This window comes from Natator depressus, chromosome 2 (genome assembly GCF_965152275.1).
Source record: "Natator depressus isolate rNatDep1 chromosome 2, rNatDep2.hap1, whole genome shotgun sequence".
NCBI classification, from domain to species: domain Eukaryota; kingdom Metazoa; phylum Chordata; order Testudines; family Cheloniidae; genus Natator; species Natator depressus.
In genome coordinates this window covers 11135569-11158088 of record NC_134235.1, presented here as the reverse complement: position 1 = coordinate 11158088, position 22520 = coordinate 11135569, and the positions used below count along the sequence as shown (strand labels likewise).

The 22520-nt window shown below is 45.6% G+C and overlaps 2 protein-coding genes across 2 annotated transcripts in view; one reads left to right on the top strand and one right to left on the bottom strand.

The window, feature by feature from the left end:
• KCNK9 (potassium two pore domain channel subfamily K member 9) overlaps positions 1-22520 on the bottom strand; it is a 119689-nt gene that overhangs the window by 38342 nt on the left and 58827 nt on the right. The gene's annotated exons all lie outside the window — the stretch shown is intronic.
• The window catches only part of LOC141983517 (uncharacterized), a 78817-nt gene continuing 67027 nt past the window's right edge, over positions 10731-22520 (top strand). The window contains exon 1 of the mRNA XM_074946716.1: positions 10731-10963. Coding sequence (XP_074802817.1) covers positions 10731-10963 — 233 coding nt within the window. The remainder of the gene's footprint in view (positions 10964-22520) is intronic.

The window sequence follows — 22520 nt, the reverse complement described above, 5'->3', positions numbered from 1 at the left end:
TAGCCTTCAAAAGGGTTACAACTCAGTGGACATTTGCTCTGAGCTCCAGACCAGTTTTCTACTAGGCCAGCTTCTTAACTGTGACAGATGTTACTCTTAGTTACTCGTTTGCCAGAAGAATTCTGCTACATTTCTAGCCATATAAGGAAGCTATTCATAATCCCCGCTTTGCTTTTATATTTTCCCCTCCCCCACCCTTCTCCTGCAGCTGGCTGCCTTCTGTTCATCACTGGATGGATGAAAAATAAAAGAATAACTAAATACTTGTGTATGCCCCATAAACTCAGAACATAGCAACCCTCTGCATCAAACAAGGGTGAGTCCGACAGAGAAATCAAGGAAGCTGGTGTCCTGGATTCAGGACAAGATTCCAGCATTCTGGCTCACAGTTTGGGTTAAAAGAGGCATCCATGGGTTCAGATGCCTTTGCAAACTGTCTGTACTTCAAGCCTGAAAAGCTGAGCTGGAACTCACACAGGAATTGTTTCTCTTATGAGATTCCCTGCAATTCCACTCCTAGTCTCAGAGGGATAAGCCACCAGAGATGCCTTTCCCACAGGATATTGGTACTTCAGGTTCCAGCTCTGGACAGAAACCAGAAACAGGGGAAAAGTTACCTGAACATAGGGGATGCAGTTTGGGCCGGTGGAGAGGACATGGGACAGGGAGCAACGAGATTGCCCCTAGTTCTGCTGCTAACTCGCTGTGACCGTGGACAATAGCACCCATCTGTGACCCTCAGAGCATCCCAGTGCCGGAGGGCAAGGAGCTCCCTGGTATGTAGCAGAGTCTCAGCTGGCCTGACCAGCTCAGTGAACCCCACACATTGTTGTCGTGCTATTTATTTAAAAGGAGCTGGTCGTATATCATGGGAAAACTAAGGGACAGATTGCATTAGAATTGCTTAGAGTTTCATGCGAGCACCACTAGCATCATTAATAAATAGAAGAAATAGTTGTGGGGCCACCAAATCATAGCTTCAGATGAGCTGGAGATGAGCTGTTAGAACATTAGTCCCTTCTCTAGGGCGCAGTGCGGGACTGTCTCCTATTATGTATTTATCAATGTTTTTGTGCAGTCTAGTTTTAGAAGTGCAAAGTCAAGCAATGGGCGCTATTTCCCTTTGGATATTACTCTACAGGCTAATACAGCTGAGTGCAAGGCCATATTTCTTTATATTCAACTTACGTTTTCACTTTCATAACCTCACCCCAGAACTCCTAAATGTTACCTCCTTTTATTAAACTAAATCGTTCCTCTCCCTGGTTGGTTTGTAAATTTTCATTATTTGTAGCCATTTAGCAGGTCTCCCTTTAGTCATCACTCTGGCAACCTCCCTAGATTTAACCCTTGCAGTCTTTCTCAGAAAACACGGTCCCCTTCCTCCCAGTAATTTCTGTTACTCTTCTCTGAACTTCTTCCAGTGCATCGATCACTCTCTGGTAACAATATGTCCAGAACTGAAAGCATCCTTCCACCAGAGCTGTGAAGAGAGCGACTTCCTTGTCCCAGAAGGATGCAACAACCCTCCTTATTTCTTCCTCTTTCTTTCCCTGATTAAGCTGCTGCTGCCGGAGTGCTCAACTTCCGGGTGACTGCTTCATCCTCCCGGGCCAGAGCTTTCAGAAGTGTTGTTTTTTTTACTTCCTGGCGGTAAGCCAGCCACTTATTCTCTAGCACCCCCAGGCACCAGTGCTCCAGTCTAGAGGTCACACTAAGAGTCCAGATAGATTCACATACAAGATGCTAATATAGTGGAATAGTCATCCGTTTTACAGCTTTTCAGTTTCTTAGGCATTCTCAGGCTCTAAAGATTGGAGGATGTGCATACGATGGGAAAGGAAGAAGAGAGGCACAAGGACCCAGTGCTGTCTACAAATGTACTCCAATTACCTACATGCATTCTAAAGAAACACCCAAGAGGTAATAAGACAGATTGCAACAGTCCAGGCCCTAAAGGGGTGGAGTCCATTGCCATTCTGAAGGAACAGGCAATATGGAGAACTGGAAATCTTGACTCTTGGGCTTTACTCCTCATTCTGCTAGTGAGTTGCTGTGTGAGATAGGGCGAGTCACTTAACCCCTTTGTGCCTCAGCTTCCCTATCTGTGAAATGGATTTAACAATGCCTTCCTGCCTCACAGTGATGCTGTGACATTTAACCATGGTCGCAAGAAGTGAGGAGGAAAGCTCTCCCTCTGACTAGGTTTTGAGGCCATGCTCATTGCTGTAGTCATTAAAGGGGGGCAAATTTATTATTATGAAAGAGCACCCTCCAAAAAACATCATCATGCAATGTAAATTCCTATAATCTCTAGGTGTCCAGGAGCATGCAAATAAAAGACATCTACCAGACCGGCAGTTGCATTTAAGGTAATTGATTTCCAGAGACCCTTCTCCTTGCCAATTCCTCTGCATTTTGTAGTTGATTCAGCAATGCTTCTCCTGGGCATCAGGGATGCGTACAGAGGAGGGGAGGGTGGGGAAGGAACAACTGCCCTGCTGATTTGGAAAGGGGTGCTGGTTTGTGCTGATATGGCATGGGCTGTAGTGCTGGGTTGAGAGTTCACACAAACTTAACGGGAATGTAGTCTGTATGCCACCAGCTGTCACTTCCCATTCTCAGAGCTCTGGCTGACTGACAAATTGGAGACAGTGTTTCTCTCTCTTTCTTTTGTTCCAAAGTGAGAGTTTTGATGACACTGCCACAGCTCTGTTTAGCTCCAAGCCATGCAATGCCCTGGCAGTCAATGGGCACTGAGCCCTGCCCCTGCTCCCCACGCACTCTCCCTCTCACTGGGTCTGTGCGGGTCTGACATTTCCTTTCTCATTGGAGAAGAAGGCACCAGACCTAAGTAGAATCAAACCCTTTCTTCCCATGCTGCTGAAGAGAGAGATGCCTCATCTCTGTGCCATGTGCTGGCACATGCAGCTGGACTGAGGAACACTCAGATGACATGAGGTTGTTTTGACTGTTGCTTTTTTTGGCCTGCCGTGCTTTCAGTAATTGGGCTGGGGAGGGGACGTGGTACCAGCTGGCAGGGAAAGAGGAGCTTCCCTCTAGCACAGCCTTGATTTCCATCTGCTTCATCATTACTCTGTTCCCTTTCTCCTCCCATCCTCCCCAACTCCTTCTCTCCCGCACGTTCCCTTTCTTCCTGGTATGTCACACTTCTGTAACACTTTGCACACCTCACAAGGATTAATGAATTCAGCCTCATGCCCTTCCTGTGTGATAGTTGTCAGCATCCCCAATGTACAGCCAAAAGACAGAGAGGGTCAGTGCTTTGCCCATGGTAGTGTCTGCCCACCCTCCAGCCTTGAAAATGCTATCCTTTACCAACTGGACTGGGTACCGAGGGCACACCTGTGTCTCCCTGTGCAGAGAATACCATCTCCGAGACAGCGGCAAGGTAACTGTTGGTAAATGGTGATTCTCTAATGTGGGTCTCTGTACCAACTGTCCCACTACAGAATTGGTACAGAATTGTCCCAGGTGCCAGGGACATCACAAAATGGACCCTGTTCTCTCAGCCACCCCAGCTATGTGCCACGCTAAAAAACAGCTGCCTCTCCCACTTTCCATGGTTGGCCAGAGACCTCTGGGAGAGAAGGAGAGAGAACTACAGGGGGGGGGGGCTGGGATACCTGCCATCCTCCAGTCTGTCCCACCCTGCCCCCACTCTAGGAGCACTTCAAGGCTGAGATAGGGAGTATGGCTGGCAGATGGCTACCTTTCAGTTACTAAACCCCATCACCACCACAGCTCACAGAACAGCAGCTCAAAAATCCTATGGAGCCACCAAAACTTCCCCTCCCCGCAGAACAGCAGCCTGATAACAAGTGGCAGGGGTTGCATTAGCACCCATTGGGCAGAAGCACCAGAGAAGCAAGAATACCTGAGGGGTGGAGGCAGCAGTACTTGGGGACAGGAGAAAAGCAAGCTGATTTCTCCGTCCCAAATGCTGGAGGGCCTGAGTCTTTAGCAGAGCCATGAGCAGAACCCACCTCTGAGTCCTACGCCAGCACATTACCCTTAAGGCCATTCTTCCCCTCAGCTACAGCTACCTCATTGTCTCCTAAATTTGTCAGCCCTGTTTTCTTCCATACGATTGTCACTTGCATAAAGCAATGTAGCCCTGTATGGTTTACCTGCATTTATATTGCCTGATTTTTCAGAAGTTGTCTACTCATTTGCTTTGCTCGAAAAGCCGCTCTGGATAAGGACTGTTAATCTTGTTCAGATTTATCGAATCACTTCATGATGCAGAGTGCTCGTGGGTTGGTCAGCTCAGGGTCTCCAGTGGGAACAGACTCAGATACTTAATCTTTGCTTATAGAACAAACTTGTTTATAAGTGGTATTAATGAGTCTTGTCGTCCTGTGCTAGCTGCAAGCCTCTTTAGGGGAAAGCAAATGTCTTGCCACTGAAAAAGCAACCAAACCAAGCACAGGGTCCCAGGTAAAGTCTAATTACTAAGGCCTGGGCAATAATCATGTGGCTGGTTTGGGGTTTAATTCCATCATACCATTAAAAAGCACAATCAAAATCACTTGGACTTGTCCTATTCACCCACACCCAGGTACGTGACACTAACCTATATAGTTTGGAGTACAGCAAAGATGACTAAAGGCTCAATGAAACTCACAGTGCAGTCCACAGCACTTGTCATCTTTAATAAGAAGCTGTTGTCAGTGGAGACCCAAGGCCCCAGACTACATGATGTTGTTGTTATAATTTGTGTTACAATAGTGCCTACAGGCCTGATCTGCAAGGTGATAATATATTGATTGCTGGGATCAAGCTGAAGCATGGTATGCTGGGATTTGTAGTTCTGGATAAATATCAAGGCAGCCACACTCTGATTTAGTTTGTGTAAATCAAGTGTGATCCTTGGGTAACTGGCAAGTTGCAAGGCAATTGGGCAATGACTAGATAGCCTCATGGTATCCAAAGCAGTAAAGAGCTACTATGATAGACCAAATCAATCACCAGAGTCATTTATTCTGTGTGAAGATCCCACAAAGCAATCAGGGTGATTGCTGTTACAGGAAAAGCCTTCATGAGGAGGTGGAGAAATAATGGCATTGGTTGCATGCCAAATGAGGCTCTGAATGTGCCATGCTGGCACTTTACTGGCCCACGTTCTTGGACTTCTAACTGACATTGTGGCTCGGTCTGAACTGAATACTCAAGCAGAGGCAGAGTTCAAATAATGGCTATGGGGGGCTTTGCAATACATTACAGAGAAACATGAGCCAGACCCTCAGCTGGTGTAATCTGGCATAATTCAGTTGAAATCAATGGAGCTACACCAATTTGCACCAACTGACAATTTGGCCATAGAATGTAATACACTGCATCAGGCCTTTGGTCTATCAGATTGGAAATCCTGATTCTGATCTGATCACATTGTGATCTAATGTTTCAGAGAAAGGCATGCCTTACACAAACATGCCCCCCTTCCTCCCCCCCCCCCCACACAACTACAATGCAACCAGCCACATGCAGTATACCCAGCAAGGATTCCTTCCTTCCTGACCCTTGCAGAACTCATTCTCTGCCCTGAACCAGAGCACGAGAAACAACATTGCTGCTCGTGAAATGTCAGCTCCAATTTTCAAAATCCAGCCTGGACAACTGAACAACGAGCTGCTGTTTGTAAACATCGAGAGATGTGACTGGAGTCTACAGCACACATTTTAGCACCCTCTGTGATGGGAGAATAATATTTGATTTCCCTAGACCCCAATGAGCTGGAGTACTTCTCTTGTCATATAATTTGCAATAAATAACCCATAAATCCTTTTTGTCGGTGGGCAGGCTGCATGCATGACTATCCAGTTTAACATATGCACTTTACTGTGCTTCGCTATGCCCACTGCATCGTTTGACATTAGCCCACATTAAACGGCATTTTCCACAGGCGAATCTGCTGGGCCTGCATTCGCCATCATTACCATAGCTACTCACTATGTCTACAGCTTGGGCTATATCAGCAAACTGAAACAGCCTGACCTGGATATTCTCATTCAAGCTATTTCTATATACCACTGTCGTTATTATATTAACCAAAAAGAAAAAAGAAAAGGAGTACTTGTGGCACCTTAGAGACTAACCAGTTTATTTGAGCATGAGCTTTCGTGAGCTACAGCTCACTTCATCGGATGCATAGCATATCGTGGAAACTGCAGAAGACATTATATACACACAGAGACCATGAAACAAAACTTCCTCCCACCCCACTGTCCTGCTGCTAACAGCTTATCTAAAGTGATCATCAAGTGATCATCAAGGAAGGCCATTTCCAGCACAAATCAAGGTTTTCTCACTCTTCCCCCCCCCACACACACACAGACACACATACAAACTCACTCTCCTGCTGGTAATAGCCCATCCCTCTTTGAAACCTCTCTTTATAATGCGCATGATAATCAAGGTGGGTCATTTCCAGCACTAATCCAGGTTTTCTCACCACCCCCCCCCCACACACACACCCCCTCCAAAAACCACACACACAAACTCACTCTCCTGCTGGCAATAGCTCATCTTACAATGTGCACAGCAATAATCCAAGTTTAACCAGAACGCCTATCTCCCCTTGTTTTTTTCCTACAAACCCCCCCCCCCAAGACGTTCTGGTTAAACTTGGATTATTGCTGTGCACATTGTAAGATGAGCTATTGCCAGCAGGAGAGTGAGTTTGTGTGTGTGGTTTTTGGAGGGGGTGTGTGTGTGGGGGGGGGGTGGTGAGAAAACCTGGATTAGTGCTGGAAATGACCCACCTTGATTATCATGCGCATTATAAAGAGAGGTTTCAAAGAGGGATGGGCTATTACCAGCAGGAGAGTGAGTTTGTATGTGTGTCTGTGTGTGTGGGGGGGGGGGAAGAGTGAGAAAACCTTGATTTGTGCTGGAAATGGCCTTCCTTGATGATCACTTGATGATCACTTTAGATAAGCTGTTAGCAGCAGGACAGTGGGGTGGGAGGAAGTTTTGTTTCATGGTCTCTGTGTGTATATAATGTCTTCTGCAGTTTCCACGATATGCTATGCATCCGATGAAGTGAGCTGTAGCTCACGAAAGCTCATGCTCAAATAAACTGGTTAGTCTCTAAGGTGCCACAAGTACTCCTTTTCTTTTTTCTTTTTACGAATACAGACTAACACGGCTGTTACTCTGAAACCTGTCATTATATTAACCCTTTCACTGCGAATCTGCCAAGTTAACTGCTGTGCTGGTTAGAATCTGTAGCCACTGCATCTAGGCTAAGACAACATACCTCATAGAATCATAGAAAGGTAGGGCCGGAAGGGTCCTCGAGAGGTCCTCTAGTCCAGCCCCACCCCTTCCACACATACACACACTGAGGCATAACCAACCAGACCTAGACCATTCCTTACAAGTGTGTGTCTAACCTGTTCTTATCAACCTCTTATGATGGTGTCACAGTACAGAGCTACTGCATCTGTATTTCCCTTCAAAGGTCTAGTAAGGGCATCCACTCTTGGCTTTCAGCTCTCCAGCTGTTCCCTCGCTGGGGTGGAGGCACACATCTCTCTCCACTCTGACCGGGATCTTCCCAGGCTGGACAGTTCCCTTGCTTTCACTCTCATTTCCAGCACAGACAGGTTGCTCCTGTCCATTTGCTGGAACATGAAGAAGGCCCTGAGGCAGGGTAAACCCCAGGGTTTTATCCAAAAGACTTTTCTTTGTCTCTTAGTCTCAGAGTATCCAGTTTTAACTAATATATGCTTTTCTCCCCAGAAGGGTGGCTTCAGAGGGTTGATAATAGAGGGAATACATTAGCATCTGCCCTCCCTACCACAGAAGATACGTACAATGCCACTACAAAACAGATCTGATCGCATTTTTAATACGTGTCCCAAAGTTGTCAACCCTACTTCAATAAGGTTTAACTTAACTCAGTAAAGTGTATCTTAATTCCATAAGGTTAGTTCAGTGTATTACAGGATATGAGAGAGACAAGGTGAGTGAGGTAATCTCTTTTATTGGACTAACTTCTGTTGGTGACAGAGACAAGCTTTTGAGCTTACACTGCGCTCTTCTTCATGTCTGGGAAAGGTACTCAGAATGTCACAGTTAAATACAAGTTGGAACAGATTGTTTAACATAAGAGTTAACACATAGTTCAAGAGACCATTCAAGGTGAACTGTCCAGTTAACACTTCTCCAGGCATAGGGGGAGAGGGGGGAAAAAAGCTGGGTGGGGGAGAGGTTATTGGGTTATAGACTGTTGTAATAAGCCATAAATCCGGAGTCTCTATTCCATGATTTTTATTATCTAGCAAAGTTATCAATTTACGCTCTCATGCTCATCTTTTGAAGGTGTTGTGCAGGTTTCCTTTGAGGATGAGGACTGAGAGGTCAGATGTGGAGTGATCACTTTGTGAAAAGTGTTCACCCACAGGTGATATGGTGTTTCTGTCTTTCATCATTTTTCTGTGTGAGTTCATTTGGGAGTGTAGTGATTGTCATGTTTACCCACATCGTTGTTATTGGGGTATTTAGTAAACTGAACAAGGTACCCCATATTTTGTGATTGGCATGTGTAAGACCCAGGGATCTTGAAAGATATGTTGTGGGGATTGTTGATCATCCTAGCAGTGGAGATATATCTGTAGGTTTTGCACCTGTTGCTCTGGCAGGGTCTGGTGGTGCTTTGAATTGGTGTTGCCTGGTCTGTGGGTAGCTTGCTTCTGATGATGATCTCAGAGAGGCTGGGGGATTCTCTGAAGGCCAGAAGAGAGGGTTCAGGAAGTAACTCTTTCAGGATCTGGTCTCATAGAATCATAGAATCATAGAATATCAGGGTTGGAAGGGACCCCAGAAGGTCATCTAGTCCAACCCCCTGCTCGAAGCAGGACCAATTCCCAGTTAAATCATCCCAGCCAGGGCTTTGTCAAGCCTGACCTTAAAAACCTCTAAGGAAGGAGATTCTACCACCTCCCTAGGTAACGCATTCCAGTGTTTCACCACCCTCTTAGTGAAAAAGTTTTTCCTAATATCCAATCTAAACCTCCCCCATTGCAACTTGAGACCATTACTCCTCGTTCTGTCATCTGCTACCATTGAGAACAGTCTAGAGCCATCCTCTTTGGAACCCCCTTTCAGGTAGTTGAAAGCAGCTATCAAATCCCCCCTCATTCTTCTCTTCCTCAGACTAAACAATCCCAGCTCCCTCAGCCTCTCTTCATAAGTCATGTGCTCTAGACCCCTAATCATTTTTGTTGCCCTTCGCTGGACTCTCTCCAATTTATCCACATCCTTCTTGTAGTGTGGGGCCCAAAACTGGACACAGTACTCCAGATGAGGCCTCACCAGTGTCGAATAGAGGGGAACGATCACATCCATTGATCTCCATTGAGTATGGGGTATAACTATTTAATGATACCCTGCATGGGTTCCACTGTAGGGTGGTAGGTGACAACTCGGGGTGTGCGGTCAGATTGGGGTTTATTTTCATTTTGAAGCAGTTCTCTTGGGGTATATGAGTGGCCTGTTCCATGATGCAATCTACTACTCTGGTGTAGTGTCCTTGTTTGCTGAAGGCAGTTTTAAATGTGTTAAGGTGTATATCCTGGACTTTCTCCTCAGAGCATATTCTATGGTATCTGAGTGCCTGGCAGTAGATAACAGATTTCTTGGTATGTTGGGGGTGGTTACTGAATCTGTGTAGGTAGGTGTTGTGATCAATGGGTTTCTTGTATGTAGCTGTCCGTAGAGTTCCATCGATGATGCTGATCATAGTGTCCAGAAAGTTAATACTGGTGTGGGAGTGTTCTAAAGAGAGTTTAATGGATGGGTGGAGGTTGTGCTGGAAATCTTGGAGGGAGTTTAGGTCATCTGTCCAGAGGATGAAAATGTCTTCGATGTATCTCACATGTATCTCAGGTTTCATGGTGCATTTTTTCAGAAATTCTTCCTCAAGGTATCCTATGGAGAGGCTGGCATATTGAGGAGCCATCCTATGGCTGGAAAGGCATTAACTGGCCACTTCACCTTGAATGGTCCCTTGAAATATGTGCTCATTATTTATGTGAAACAACTTGTACCTCGTATTTAGCTGTGACACTCTGGGTATGTCTCCGTTGCAATTAAACACCCCTGGCTGGCCCATGTCAGATGACTTGGGCTAGCTGAACTGGGGCTATGGGGCTGTTTAACTGAGATGCAGGCATTTGGACTTGGGCTGAAGCCCAGGTTCTGGGACCCTTTGTCCTCGCAGGGTGGAGGACAAAGCCCAAATATCTACACTGCAATTAAACAACCCTGTAGCCTGAGTCCCACAAAGCTGGGTCAGCTGACACAGGCCCAGCTGTGGGTGTTTAATTGCAGTGTAGACATACCCTCTGAGTACATTTCCCAGGCCTGACAAAGAGCTCTGTGTAAGCTCAAAAGCTTGTCTCTCTCATCAACAGAAGTTGGTCCAATATAAAACATTACCTCATCCACTTTTTTGCTTTAATATCCTGGGACCAACACAGCTACAACACTGCATATTACAAGACATCATTGGTCTGTCACAGATGGGGATTCCACACCTTCCAGAAGCCTACTCCAAGGTTTAGCTATCCTTATAGTTAGGAAGCTTTTCCCAATATCTAACTTAAATCTCCCTTGCTGCACATTAAGCTGATTACTTCCTTTCCTAAGTCCAGCGGACATGGATTTTAATCTTGGCTTATACTTTCACTGGGAAGTCGGTAATGCGACATCCAGTGGCCAACCCTCTGTGGAACCGCATCAAGACCCTTACACTCAACTTCAATGCAGAAATTCAATGGAGAGCCACGTGGAGCATTTTGACCGCTCAAAACAAACAGCTCATCATTGATCCTACCAAGGAACCATCAGGTTTTGATTTGGGTCAGAAAGACTGGTGCAGATTGAATCGCATCAGGACATCTCATGGGAGATGTGAACAAACTCTCTTTAAATGGTAAAGGAGGCAAACTCCTGTATGTAACTGTGGTCACCAGGCACAAGTGATGCAGTGCATCATATCTGAGTGTCCCCTTCATTCTTTCACTGGGAGCCTGGAGGACATTCACCAGCTCACTGCTGTGGCAAGGTGCAGGCTATCAAATCTAGATATAAATTTGTAATCATTGCTACCTACCCAAGCCATATGAAAGAAGAAGTGGACATGAAGAACAACTGAACACCAGCCTGATAACAGTCTTCAAATATGTTAAAGGCTGTTAAAGAATTCAGTATTTTCATTAATGACTTGGGTAATGGAGTGGAAAGTATGCTTATAAAGTTTGTGAAAGACACCAAAATTGCAAGCACTTTGGACCTTGATAAATTGGAGAATTGGTCTGAAATCAACACGATGAAATTCCACAAATTTTATAAGCATACTCTCCATGCCATTACCCAAGTCTTTAATGAAAATATTGAATTGTACCAAACCCAGTGCAGACTCCTGTGTAATCCCATTAGATACTTCCTCCTACTTTGACAGCAAACCATTGATAACTACTCTTAGAGTACAGTTTTTCAATCAGTAGTGAACCCACCTGTGATGCTGTATGATTGAAATATGACCACTTATAAAAGATTGCCACTGTTAGACAATTGCAACAAATCTTGTACAAAGTATGTCATGTAGGGTGTGATGGATTCCCCCTAAGGTGCCACCTGGAACTGGAGTACCACCGAGCCCTCTGACCTACCAACCTGGGCTCCCTCTCACACTGTGCTGCTGTGACAAGCTGCAAAGCCCTTAAGCCTGCATTTTCACCAGCATTTACACAGGTAGGGACACACCAGAGGTGAAAGTAAGCCAGTATGCGCTGGTATGGCGTACCGGCAAGAGCCGGTGCACTGTCCGGGGCGGATTGCCTTCCCCAGCAGTGGCTGGAGCCCCCAGCCCTTTAAATTGCTGCCGGAGCCCTGGGGTAGCGGCAGCAGGGCTGGGGCGGTAGCGGCAGCCAAGCCCTGTGCCCTTTAAATTGTCCCCGGAGCCCCACTGCCGCTTCCCCAGGGCTCCAGCAGCAGGGCTCCAGGGATGGAGCTCCGGTTGCTGTTACCACCCTGGGCCCTTTAAATCATCCCCGGAGCTTGCCAGAGCCCTGGGGAGGCGCGGCGGGGCTCTGATGGTGATTTAAAGGGCCCGGGGCGGTAGCGGCGGCCAGAGCCCCATCCCCAGAGCCCTGCTGCCAGAACCCTGGGGAAGCGGTGGTGGGGCTCCAGCAGCTATTTAAAGGGACCAGGGCTCAGCCGCTGCTACCGCCCCGGGCCCTTTAAACTGCTGCCAGAGCCCCCGGCTGCTGCTGCTACCCTGGTGGGGTGGGAGGGGAAGGAGGAGGGGAAGGGGGAGGCACTTACCAGTACAGGGTGGGCCGGGGCTGGCTCTGACCCCCAGCCCTGCCCCTTCCGCCTGAGGCCCCACCCCTTCCGGGGGCCAGAGCCGCCCCAGCCCAGCCCCGTACCGGTAAGTCCCTATACTTACTTTCACCCAGGACACACCCAACTGCAGTTACACGCAGGCTCTCTAACCACAGCTTCTCAGCCTGGGACGCAGAGCAGTACCATCCTGCCCTAGTCAAATCTGGCCAGTATATGCATTTAATACCTGGTCTGCCTCTCCCTCAATGTGAAGAGGACAATACACACGGGTGGTGACCAAGCAGAGATTTTCCTCAAGCACTCCAGTCAAAGCTCATTGGTTTAGATTAAAACAAAAACAAGTTTATTAACTACAAAAGATAGATTTTAAGTGATTATAAGTGATAGCAAACAAATCAAAGCAGATTACCTAGCAAATAAACAAAAAACACAAACTAAGCTTAATATACTAAATAGATTGGATATGAATTAGCAGATTCACACCTTGAGAAATGATACAAGCAGGCTACAGATTTTTAAGGGGCAATCTGCATTTGCTTTACACCTTAGAATCCCCAGGTCCTTCATACACAGGCTAGAAATTCCTTTAGCCTGGGTCCAGCACTTCCCCCAGTTCAATCTTTGTTCCTCAGATGTTTCCAGGAGTCCTCTTGTGTGGGGAGTGAAGAACCTCAGATGATGTCACTTCCTGCCTTATACACCTTTTGCATATGGCCGGAACCCTTTGTTCCAAAGCTTGGTTCCCAGACCAGTTTGTGGAAAAATACTGACATCCCAAGATGGAGTCCAATATCATGTGTCCTTATCACATGTCCTTGTAGAGTCATAGCAGCCATCACTCACAGGCTGTCTGTAGCGTTCTCAGGAAGGCTCACCAGGAGAGAGATAAGCTTCTCCTAAGGCCTGTTGTTCTTTCTAATGGCCCATTACCCTGAATGGGCCCTTTACAACCAGCTATTTAGACTGAAAGCATCTTGTCTAGCGGGCATTACACAGGTGTAACTAAATTTGAAGTACAGATACATAGTCAGTATTTATTACTTCAGATACAAAAATGATACATGCATACAAATAGGATAATCATATTCAGCAAATCATAACCTTTTCAATGACAGCTCACATGACCCATCTTGCATAAAATTCATCATAATTATGCTATAATCATATCATAATAATATCACTATGAAGAATATGGGGTGCAGTGTCACATAAGGTATCAATGGAAAAGTTACAGTCTATCAAATATGATTATCCTGTTTGTATGCATGTATCATCTTTGTATCTAAAGTTATGAATATTAACGATGTACCAGTATTTCAAATGTGTTTACATCCAGTCTAGCCAGCACATGATGAATGGACTATTCAAGATGATGGCCCATTAAAGAACACTTAGCTGTCACAATGGATATAGAAGAAGCTTCTCCCCAGCCAGTGATTCTTCCTGTGAATATTTTAGCCATAATATGGGTAATGGCTACTCCTATGAGTCAATAAAGCATGCAAGGGCATGTGACTAGTTCATGTGGCCCTGGACTCCATCTTGTGCCTGTAATTTTCCACACACTATGACTGCGACCAATCCCTCTACATGGAAGAAGGTATAAAAAACCTTGGAAGCATCTCCATTTTGCCTCTTTCTTGCTCTGATTTCTGGACTATGGACTTGTATTAAAAGGGGCATTCCAATCAATGGACTGAGGAACTTCCAATCTTTCCCAGCCAGTAAAAGCTGTGGAGTTGGCGCTCGGAGACTTTACAAGCCATCAGTCTGTAACATCACTGCTACAACCCTGGTCCAAGAACTTTGCAATGACTGTATGTATATGATTTCTTTGACCATTCTCTCCTCTTTCTTTTCTCTTATAAATAAACCTTTAGATATTAGATACTAAAGGATTGGCAACAGCATAATTATTGGGTAAGATATGAGTTATATATTGACCTGGCTATGTGGCTTATATCTTGGGATTAGGAGGACCCTTTGGTTGATGAAATTGTTTTTAAATAACTACTCATCATAAAGTCTTGAGTCTAGATGGTGAAATGAGTGCTGGAATGCCGAAGGACACTGCAGTTTGGACTTCTTGTTAACTGGTGTGGTGAGACAGAAGTTTACTTTTGTTACTGGCTTGGTCTATTTTATGAGAGAATGACCACCAGTCTGGGGTGTTTGCTCTATTTTTCATCAGTTTGTCCTGAATCTGGTATTCTCATCTGTGACCCATTGACGCACAGGGACACAACATTATAGAAATTTCATCTAGATCAGCATTTCTCAAACTGGGGTAGTGGACCCTGGGGGTCCCCGAGGATACTCCAGGGGGTCCACAGGCCCTGCTGATCAACTCCTCCCCCTCCCTTTATCTCCCGGAGGCTACTGAAGCCAAACTGGGAGATTTGAGGCACTAAAAGTCCGGTGGCACAGTGGGGCTAAGGCAGGCTCACTACCTGCCCTGGCTTCGCACTGCTCCCAGAAGCGACGGGTACATCTCTGCAGCCCCTGGGGGGACCAGAGGGTCTCCACGCACTGCCCCTGCCAGAGCACTGAATCCGCAGCTCCCATTGGCTGGGAATTGCAGCCAATGGGAAATGTGGAAGCAGGGGCAGTGCACAGAGACCCCCTGGCCTCCCTGCCTAGGAGCTGCTGCCAGAGAGATGTGCCAGTCACTTTCGAAAACTGCCCGAGGTAAGCGCTGCCTGTCCAGAGCTTGCACCCTTCACCCTCTCCCGCACCTCAACCCTCTGCCCTAGCCCAGAGCCCACACCCCCTCCTGCACCCAAACTCACTCCCAGAGCCCGCACCCCCTCCTGCACCCAAACTCACTCCCAGAGCCCTCACCCCACACTCCCTTCCACACCCAAACTCCCTCCCAGAGCCTGCACCCCGCACCTCTTCCTGCACCCCAACCCTCTGCCCCAGCCTGGTGAAAGTGAGTGAGGGTGGAGGAGAGCGAGTGATTGTGGGGGGGGTGTTAGGATATAGATATTCAGGCCTGTCTGTAATGGCCTATACTCTAAGAATTTAGGTGTATTCTTATCACTTGGCTAGTTATAGAGGTATAAAAGAAAGAATCAAAATCACGGTCTGTTGGTGTAAGAGCCTTCTCTTACTGTGACAGTCAGCCATGTACATTGGTCAAACAGGACAGTCTCTACGTAAAAGAATAAATGGACACAAATCAGACGTCAAGAATTATAACATTCAAAAACCAGTCAGAGAACACTTCAATCTCTTTGGTCACTCGATTACAGACCTAAAAGTGGCAATTCTTCAACAAAAAAACTTCAAAAACAGACTCCAACGAGAGACTGCTGAATTGGAATTAATTTGCAAACTGGATACAATTAACTTAGGCTTGAATAGAGACTGGGAGTGGATGGGTCATTACACAAAGTAAAACTATTTCCCCATGTTTATTCCCCCCCTCCACCCCACACTGTTCCTCAGACGTTCTTGTCAACTGCTGGAAATGGCCCACTTTGATTATCACTCCAAAAGGTTCCCCCCCACCCCCCCGCTCTCCTGTTGGTAATAGGTCACCTTAAGTGATCACTCTCTTGTTACAGTGTGTATGGTAACACCCATTGTTCTCTATGTATATAAATCTTCCCACTGTATTTTCCACTGAATGCATCCGATGAAGTGAGCTGTAGCTCACGAAAGCTTATGCTCAAATAAATTTGTTAGTCTCTAAGGTGCCACAAGTCCTCCTTTTCTTTTTGTGAATACAGACTAACACGGCTGCTACTCTGAAACCTGTGACAGTCTGAGGCCCTGTTCTTAGGCTAAGGCCTCTGGCTAAGCAGCAGAGGCAGCCATAAGCTGGGAACCGAACGGTCACCTCCTCACATTCCAAACTAGTCACATTGAAATCAGGTGTTATTGGACTGTTAGGAATATACTCCTGTCCTGATAATGCCTATCACCTCCAGAGAAAGGGAAGTGCCTAGGAGATGTAAAAGGAAACTTAGTTTGATAGCATTCTGTCTGGCAAGAACTCATTTATCAATAGCTGGGATGTGAAATCCTCATTTCTGTGTTTGTTCTTGCACTGTAGTCCCCATTTCCCTATTGTTTGTCTGTATAATCTCTGTCTGGTTCTGTGACTGTTCCTGTCTGCTGTATAATTAATTTTGCTGGGTGTAAACTAATTAAGGTGTTGGGATATAATTGGTTCCATAATCATGTTACAATATGCTAGGATTGGTTAGTTAAATTTCAGGAAAATGATTGGTTAAGGTATAGCTAAGCAGAACTCAAGTTTTACTATATAGTTTGCAGTCAATCAGGAAGTGTGTGTGTGTGCGGGGGGGGGGGGGGATGGGAACAGGGAATGGGGGTGGGGAAATTGGAATCATGTTTAGCTAAGGGCAGGAATGGGGACAGGGACACAGGTGTAAGGCTCTATGGTGTCAGAGCTGGGAAGGGGGACACTAAGGAAGGAAACTGGAATCATGCTTGCTGGAAGTTCGCCCCAATAAACATCGAATAAACCTTTGGACTTGGGGGATTGTTGCTCTCTGTTCATGCGACAAGGACCAGGGAAGTAAGTGGGTGAAGAAATAAGCCCCCTAACAGGGTGGAGTGAGCGGGGGGTGGGAAGAGGTGGGGTGGGGCCTTCAGGGAAGGGTGGAGTGGGGGCAGGACCTGGGCTGAGTGGGGGGGGTTGGGGGTCCCCAAAAAATTTAAGTCAAAATGGGGGTCCTCAGGTTGCTAAATTTAGAGTATTGCTGATCTAGACCACATTTCCCTAGTTTGCTTATGAGAATGTCATGTTAGACTGTGTCAAAAGCCTTACTCAAATCAAGAAATACTATGTACACAGCTGTTCCCTTATCCACTAGGCCAGTATCCTCCATGGATACAAAATGTATATCTGGGGATACGGATTTCCGTGGATATAAACCAGATATCCGCAGAGCTGCAGGGCTCTACCGGGAACCGCATCAGCAAAGGCAGCAACACATCGGGCTGCGGCTCACAGGAGCCAACGCCCCACAAGGGCAGTTCCTCAGGCATGCCTCTACTGCCCACAGCACTGCCCACTGGGGCGGGCACCAGTCTCACTGGCAGCTGTCCCTGGTCGCACTCGTGTGTGCAAGTGGCTCACACACTCCCAGATGGGAGACACGGATTGCTGCACGGAAGGGTCTATTACTTATCAACCCATTATCCTCTAGTTAATTACTAATTGTTTGATCATTTGTTCCAGTATCTTTCGAGGAATTGTTCCAATACGTTTCCATGAATTGAAGTTAGGCAGACTGGTCTACAATTCCCCAGATTCTCTTTGCTCCCTTTAAGTTAGGTACTTCTCCAATCCCCAGGGACTTCACCCGCCCTCCGGGAGTGCTTGAAGATAATCACTAAAGGTTCAGAGATTGCTTCAGTTAGTTCCTTAAGTACCCTAGGGTGAATTTCATCCCGCCTTGCCAACCTGAATACATCTAACTTACTTAAATATTTTCTAACCTGTTCTTTCCCTATTCTGGTTTGTATTCCTTCTCCCTGGCTGTTAATGTTAACCATGTTAAGCATCTAGTCATAATTAACCTTTTTAGTGAAGACTGAAGCAAAATTGTCATTAAACACCTCAGCCTGCTTGGTGTCATCCATTATTAAAAAGAAAAGGAGTACTTGTGGCACCTTAGAGACTAACCAATTTATTTGAGCATAAGCTTTCGTGAGCTGCAGCTCACTTCATCGGATGCATACCGTATGCATCCGATGAAGTGAGCTGTAGCTCACGAAAGCTTATGCTCAAATAAATTGGTTAGTCTCTAAAGTGCCACAAGTCCTCCTTTTCTTTTTGTGAATACAGACTAACACGGCTGTTACTCTGAAACCATCCATTATTAGTTCTTCTTCCCCACTGAGTCGAAAGCCAACACTTTCCTTCACCTTTCTCTTGCTTTTAATATATTTATAGAATCTCTTCTTATTGTCTTTTATATCTGTTGCTAGGTGTAACTCATTTTGTGCCTTAGCCTTTCTCATTTAGTCTCGACATCCTTGTGCTATACTTTTGTACTCATTTTTAGCAATTTGTCCATATTTCCACTTTCTGTAGGATTTCACTTTGATTTTTCAGGTCATTCAAGAACTGCTGATGCCATTATATTGATTCTTGCTAGTCTTCCTATCTTTCCTTCTCACCAGGATACTTTGCTGTTGTGCCCTTAATGCTGCCTCTTTGAGAAGCTGTCAGCTCTCCTGAACTCCTTTTCCCCTAGATTTTCTTCCTATGGCAGTTCTCTGAGTTTGTTAAAGTCTGTTGTGTTTTGGTTTTTGTCTTGTTTATTGGTTTGTTTGTTTGAAGTCCATTGTCCTCATTCTGCTAGTCTTACTCCTTCCTTTTCTTAGAATCATGAGCATAAGTCAAATCTCACATTTCAGGGCATGAAGTGATCACCAGCAGGATAAACTTCCTCTTCACAAGTACACTGTACAATGGCTAGGAAGTGGGGAAGGCTCATATCCCTCTGAAGCAGGGATACCAAAGACGACACTGGCCACATGCCACCAAATTTTCATTTAGATGTACATACATTATTGTAGCAAAAATAACTGCAAGACAACATTCTTTGCATACATGAAAGAGGAACAGAAATGGGGTGTTGGCTGAGTTTACCACCAATCAAAACTACCAGCTGATCAGGTTTCTCATGCTGCACTTGAGGAACAGAACAGTTGTGAACCGCATTTAAAGTCTCTGGACCATAATGAAGCCTCAGGATAAACCTTGGGCAATCATGCTATGAAGCATCATATCCTGGCCACTGCTGGGGGCAGAGAACAGGGCTCGATGGAGCAGTATGACCCTGCAGGGAGACTCCTATATTCCTGCTACAGTCTTTCTCTGTGGGTGCTCTTGTTCCATCACACACATAATGACCCTGAGTCTATCAGGCCTGGAGAGAGTGCTTTACAGAAAGAGTAGCAAGGCAAGGGCAGGGCTGGGACCTCATTCTTAGAATGGACATTGACAGTAAATAGTTCCATGGTGGATAAGTACATTAATGAAGCATGGCCATGAGTCCTGCCATGACTGCAGGGGACTGGACTAGATGACCTCTCAAGGTCCCTTCCAGTCCTACGATTCTATGGCTTACCATGTATGAAAAATGTTTCACTGAGACAAATACACTGCCTCGGAACTCCCACCGAGTGCTGCGGAGCCAGTGGCCACAGCATCTGTTCACATCAACATGTTTTCCACTTTTACCTTGAGTAACCCCCCCAAATCCTAGCTGAGTCTTTCAGGGGCATTGGGTGGAGAGGTGGACACGAGAGCCAACGTTAGTACGTGGAGCTTTCAATAATTAACCAGAGACTTTCATTTTATCTAAAGTCTTAATCTGATGACAAAAATCCTCATAATATTCTGCACCCTTCAGCCTCAATACACAATCATCTTACTTACCAAAAAAAAAAAAAGTTGTAGTAAGCAGGCACCAGACGGGAAATTTGAGATGGGAAAGGATATTATAGTATTACACTAGAGAATGCCATAAATAAATCTTACACAGAGATTGGTAGGCAGATTAGTGCAGTGTTCTACACACATCATGCCGCTCTACAAGACAATGACTCATCAAATTCTCCATTTCTAGCAGTCAGTCAAACTTGGTATTTGTTACAGCATGGAAGGAAAGGCAGAGGAAACAACCTGAAGCAAGGTTGGCTGACGTAGGTTTTGTCCACTGGACAGAGCAGAGATCTAGGAGTTAGGACACATGGATTGCATTCCTGACTCTGCCGTTCACTTGCTGAGTAATCCAGGGCAAATCATTTATGCCAAAATTTTCAAGCTCAGGTGCCAAACAGTCAGCTTCTAACTCCATACTTAAGCATCTAAATTTGATTCTCAACTTCAATGGGAGCTTTGGACACTCAAGAACTCTGAAATTCAGGCCACTTATTCAGATGCCTGTAAGTCAGTCGGCTAAGAACTCTCTCCAGGCACAGGATATATGTCCCCATGTCTTCAGGACTTCAGTTTTATTTCTTCAAAATAGCATAAGTTGAACATATCAGTCATGACCCCAGACTTCTGCAAGAGCCAATCTACAAATCCTACAGGATCTATCTGGGAGCCAAGGTGAGCCTCTCTGATCCCTACTCCTTTCTAGCCTGCTCCCTATGGGATTCCACTCTGCAGGCCATCTGCCTGAGTCATATATATAAACCAGGTTCTCTCTCCTGGCCCAAGGAATCCCACAGGAGTCTATCTACTCCCCACAGTTCTCTAGCTCAGCTACTTGCTGGTTTTTATGACATGCTATCACCCAACTCTGGCCTCATTGCATCAGGTGGGAGGCAGCTGATTAGTAAGGTTAGTAAATCTCCAGGAATTAAAGATTAATCTTTAGTTAAAGGTTATGTCATGTGATGAACCCTCCAGGAATTACATCCAACCAAAACTGGCAACCCTATTGATATATCACCACTGGGGGCAAAGCACAATACCCTTAAAGGTCCACTCTACCATGTGACACAGCCTAAACATGGTGCCTACCTTTAGGCCCTTATGTATGAATATTTAACTTTTAGCGTCTTGATCTCTCAGTTTATTCATCTCAAAATTAATATCATAATAATAATTATTAATAGCTACTTTACAGAGGGACTAGTTGTGAGGTTTTTGTAAATTAACTTTGTAAAGGGCTTTCAGATCCTTTCAGGGAAAGTGCTGTCGAAGTATTAAGACTTTGCAATCACTCGTATTTATAGTTAGGTAAGACCTAAATAACAATAATAATAATAATAATAATTACTGTTATTCAAAAGTAATAACCTTTACTTATCCCATCTTCACTTCTCAATCCAGGACACCTCAAATTGAAACCCACCATAAAACTCTTTCTCTACATTACGTGTTTTCTATATTGCCCATCACCATAGTAACTGAGCATTGCTCAGGTACATCAGATATGTACAGCAATGTCCCTAGTGGATTTCATGGCAGCTTCTTTTCTTCTCCCTTTCATAATTATAGGAAGCTCTGTGTGACAGATGATAGAGAGAGAGACAGAATAAACTATTAAGCCATCTTCATAGAATCACAGAGTTTAAGCCCAGAAGGGACCACCAGACCATCTAGTCCAACCTGCTGTATATTCCAGGCCCCCAACACCACCCATCTCCTGCACACTAAACCCAGCAATCAAAATTAGACCAAAGTATTACAGCCCACAGGAGACTACACTATTATGTGCCACATGCAGAGAATAGGAGGGACCAATTCCCTCAATGGCAGGGAATTGATTAAGATATACGCAGATAATCTCAGCAAGTGACCCCCATCCCATGCTGCAGGGGAAGGTGGAAACCCCTCAAGGTCACTGCCATTCTGACCTGAGGGAAATTCCTTCCCGACCCCACCAATGGTGATCAGTTAGACCCTAACCATGCAAGCAAGAACCAGCCAGATAAGCGTGTGTGAGTGAGAATGCTGGGTGTCACCTCAAAGTGCTGGCCCTCTCTATTCAGCAGTGTCCCATCTCTCACCATGGCCATTTCTGATGTGTCAGAGGAAGGAGACCAACCCCCATGCCACAAAACAGAATACAGTGGTGTTGGGGAAGGAATCCCCTCCTGACCCCTGCAGGGGACCAGCTGAGGCCCTGAAGCATGAGCTTTTAGGAACATAAGGCATAAACTGGAAGGAACCCCCCCCTCCCCAGGGCTGTATTCTCTCTCCCACTCTCACAAGCAACCCCTTCATACAATCACACTCGTACATTTGTCCTGTCTATCCCCAGTGAGATGCCAGGATAGGGTCGTTCCCTGAAATGTATTCCCCAATGGTTTGTTCAGTCCAGTTTGAACTAATTAAGATATGAGGCTTCTGCCACTCTACATTAGGAAGTGAATTTTTTCCATCTATTTAGTCTGCATTCTCCTTTGGCTGATTTATTCTCCACTTCATCTCCTTGAAAAACCTGAACTAATTTCTCTCCTCCATGAGTTCTGTGTGTAGAACTCCCCTGGAGTGTCAGGGGGCAGCCATGTGCAGGATGCTTACAGAATCAGGCCTTTAAAGTTTACACTCTTTGGACATTTGTACACAGTTATCCTGTCATTTTTCCTTTGCAAAATCATTTGAAACAAGGCCGACGTCTCAGTCCTTTCTCTCC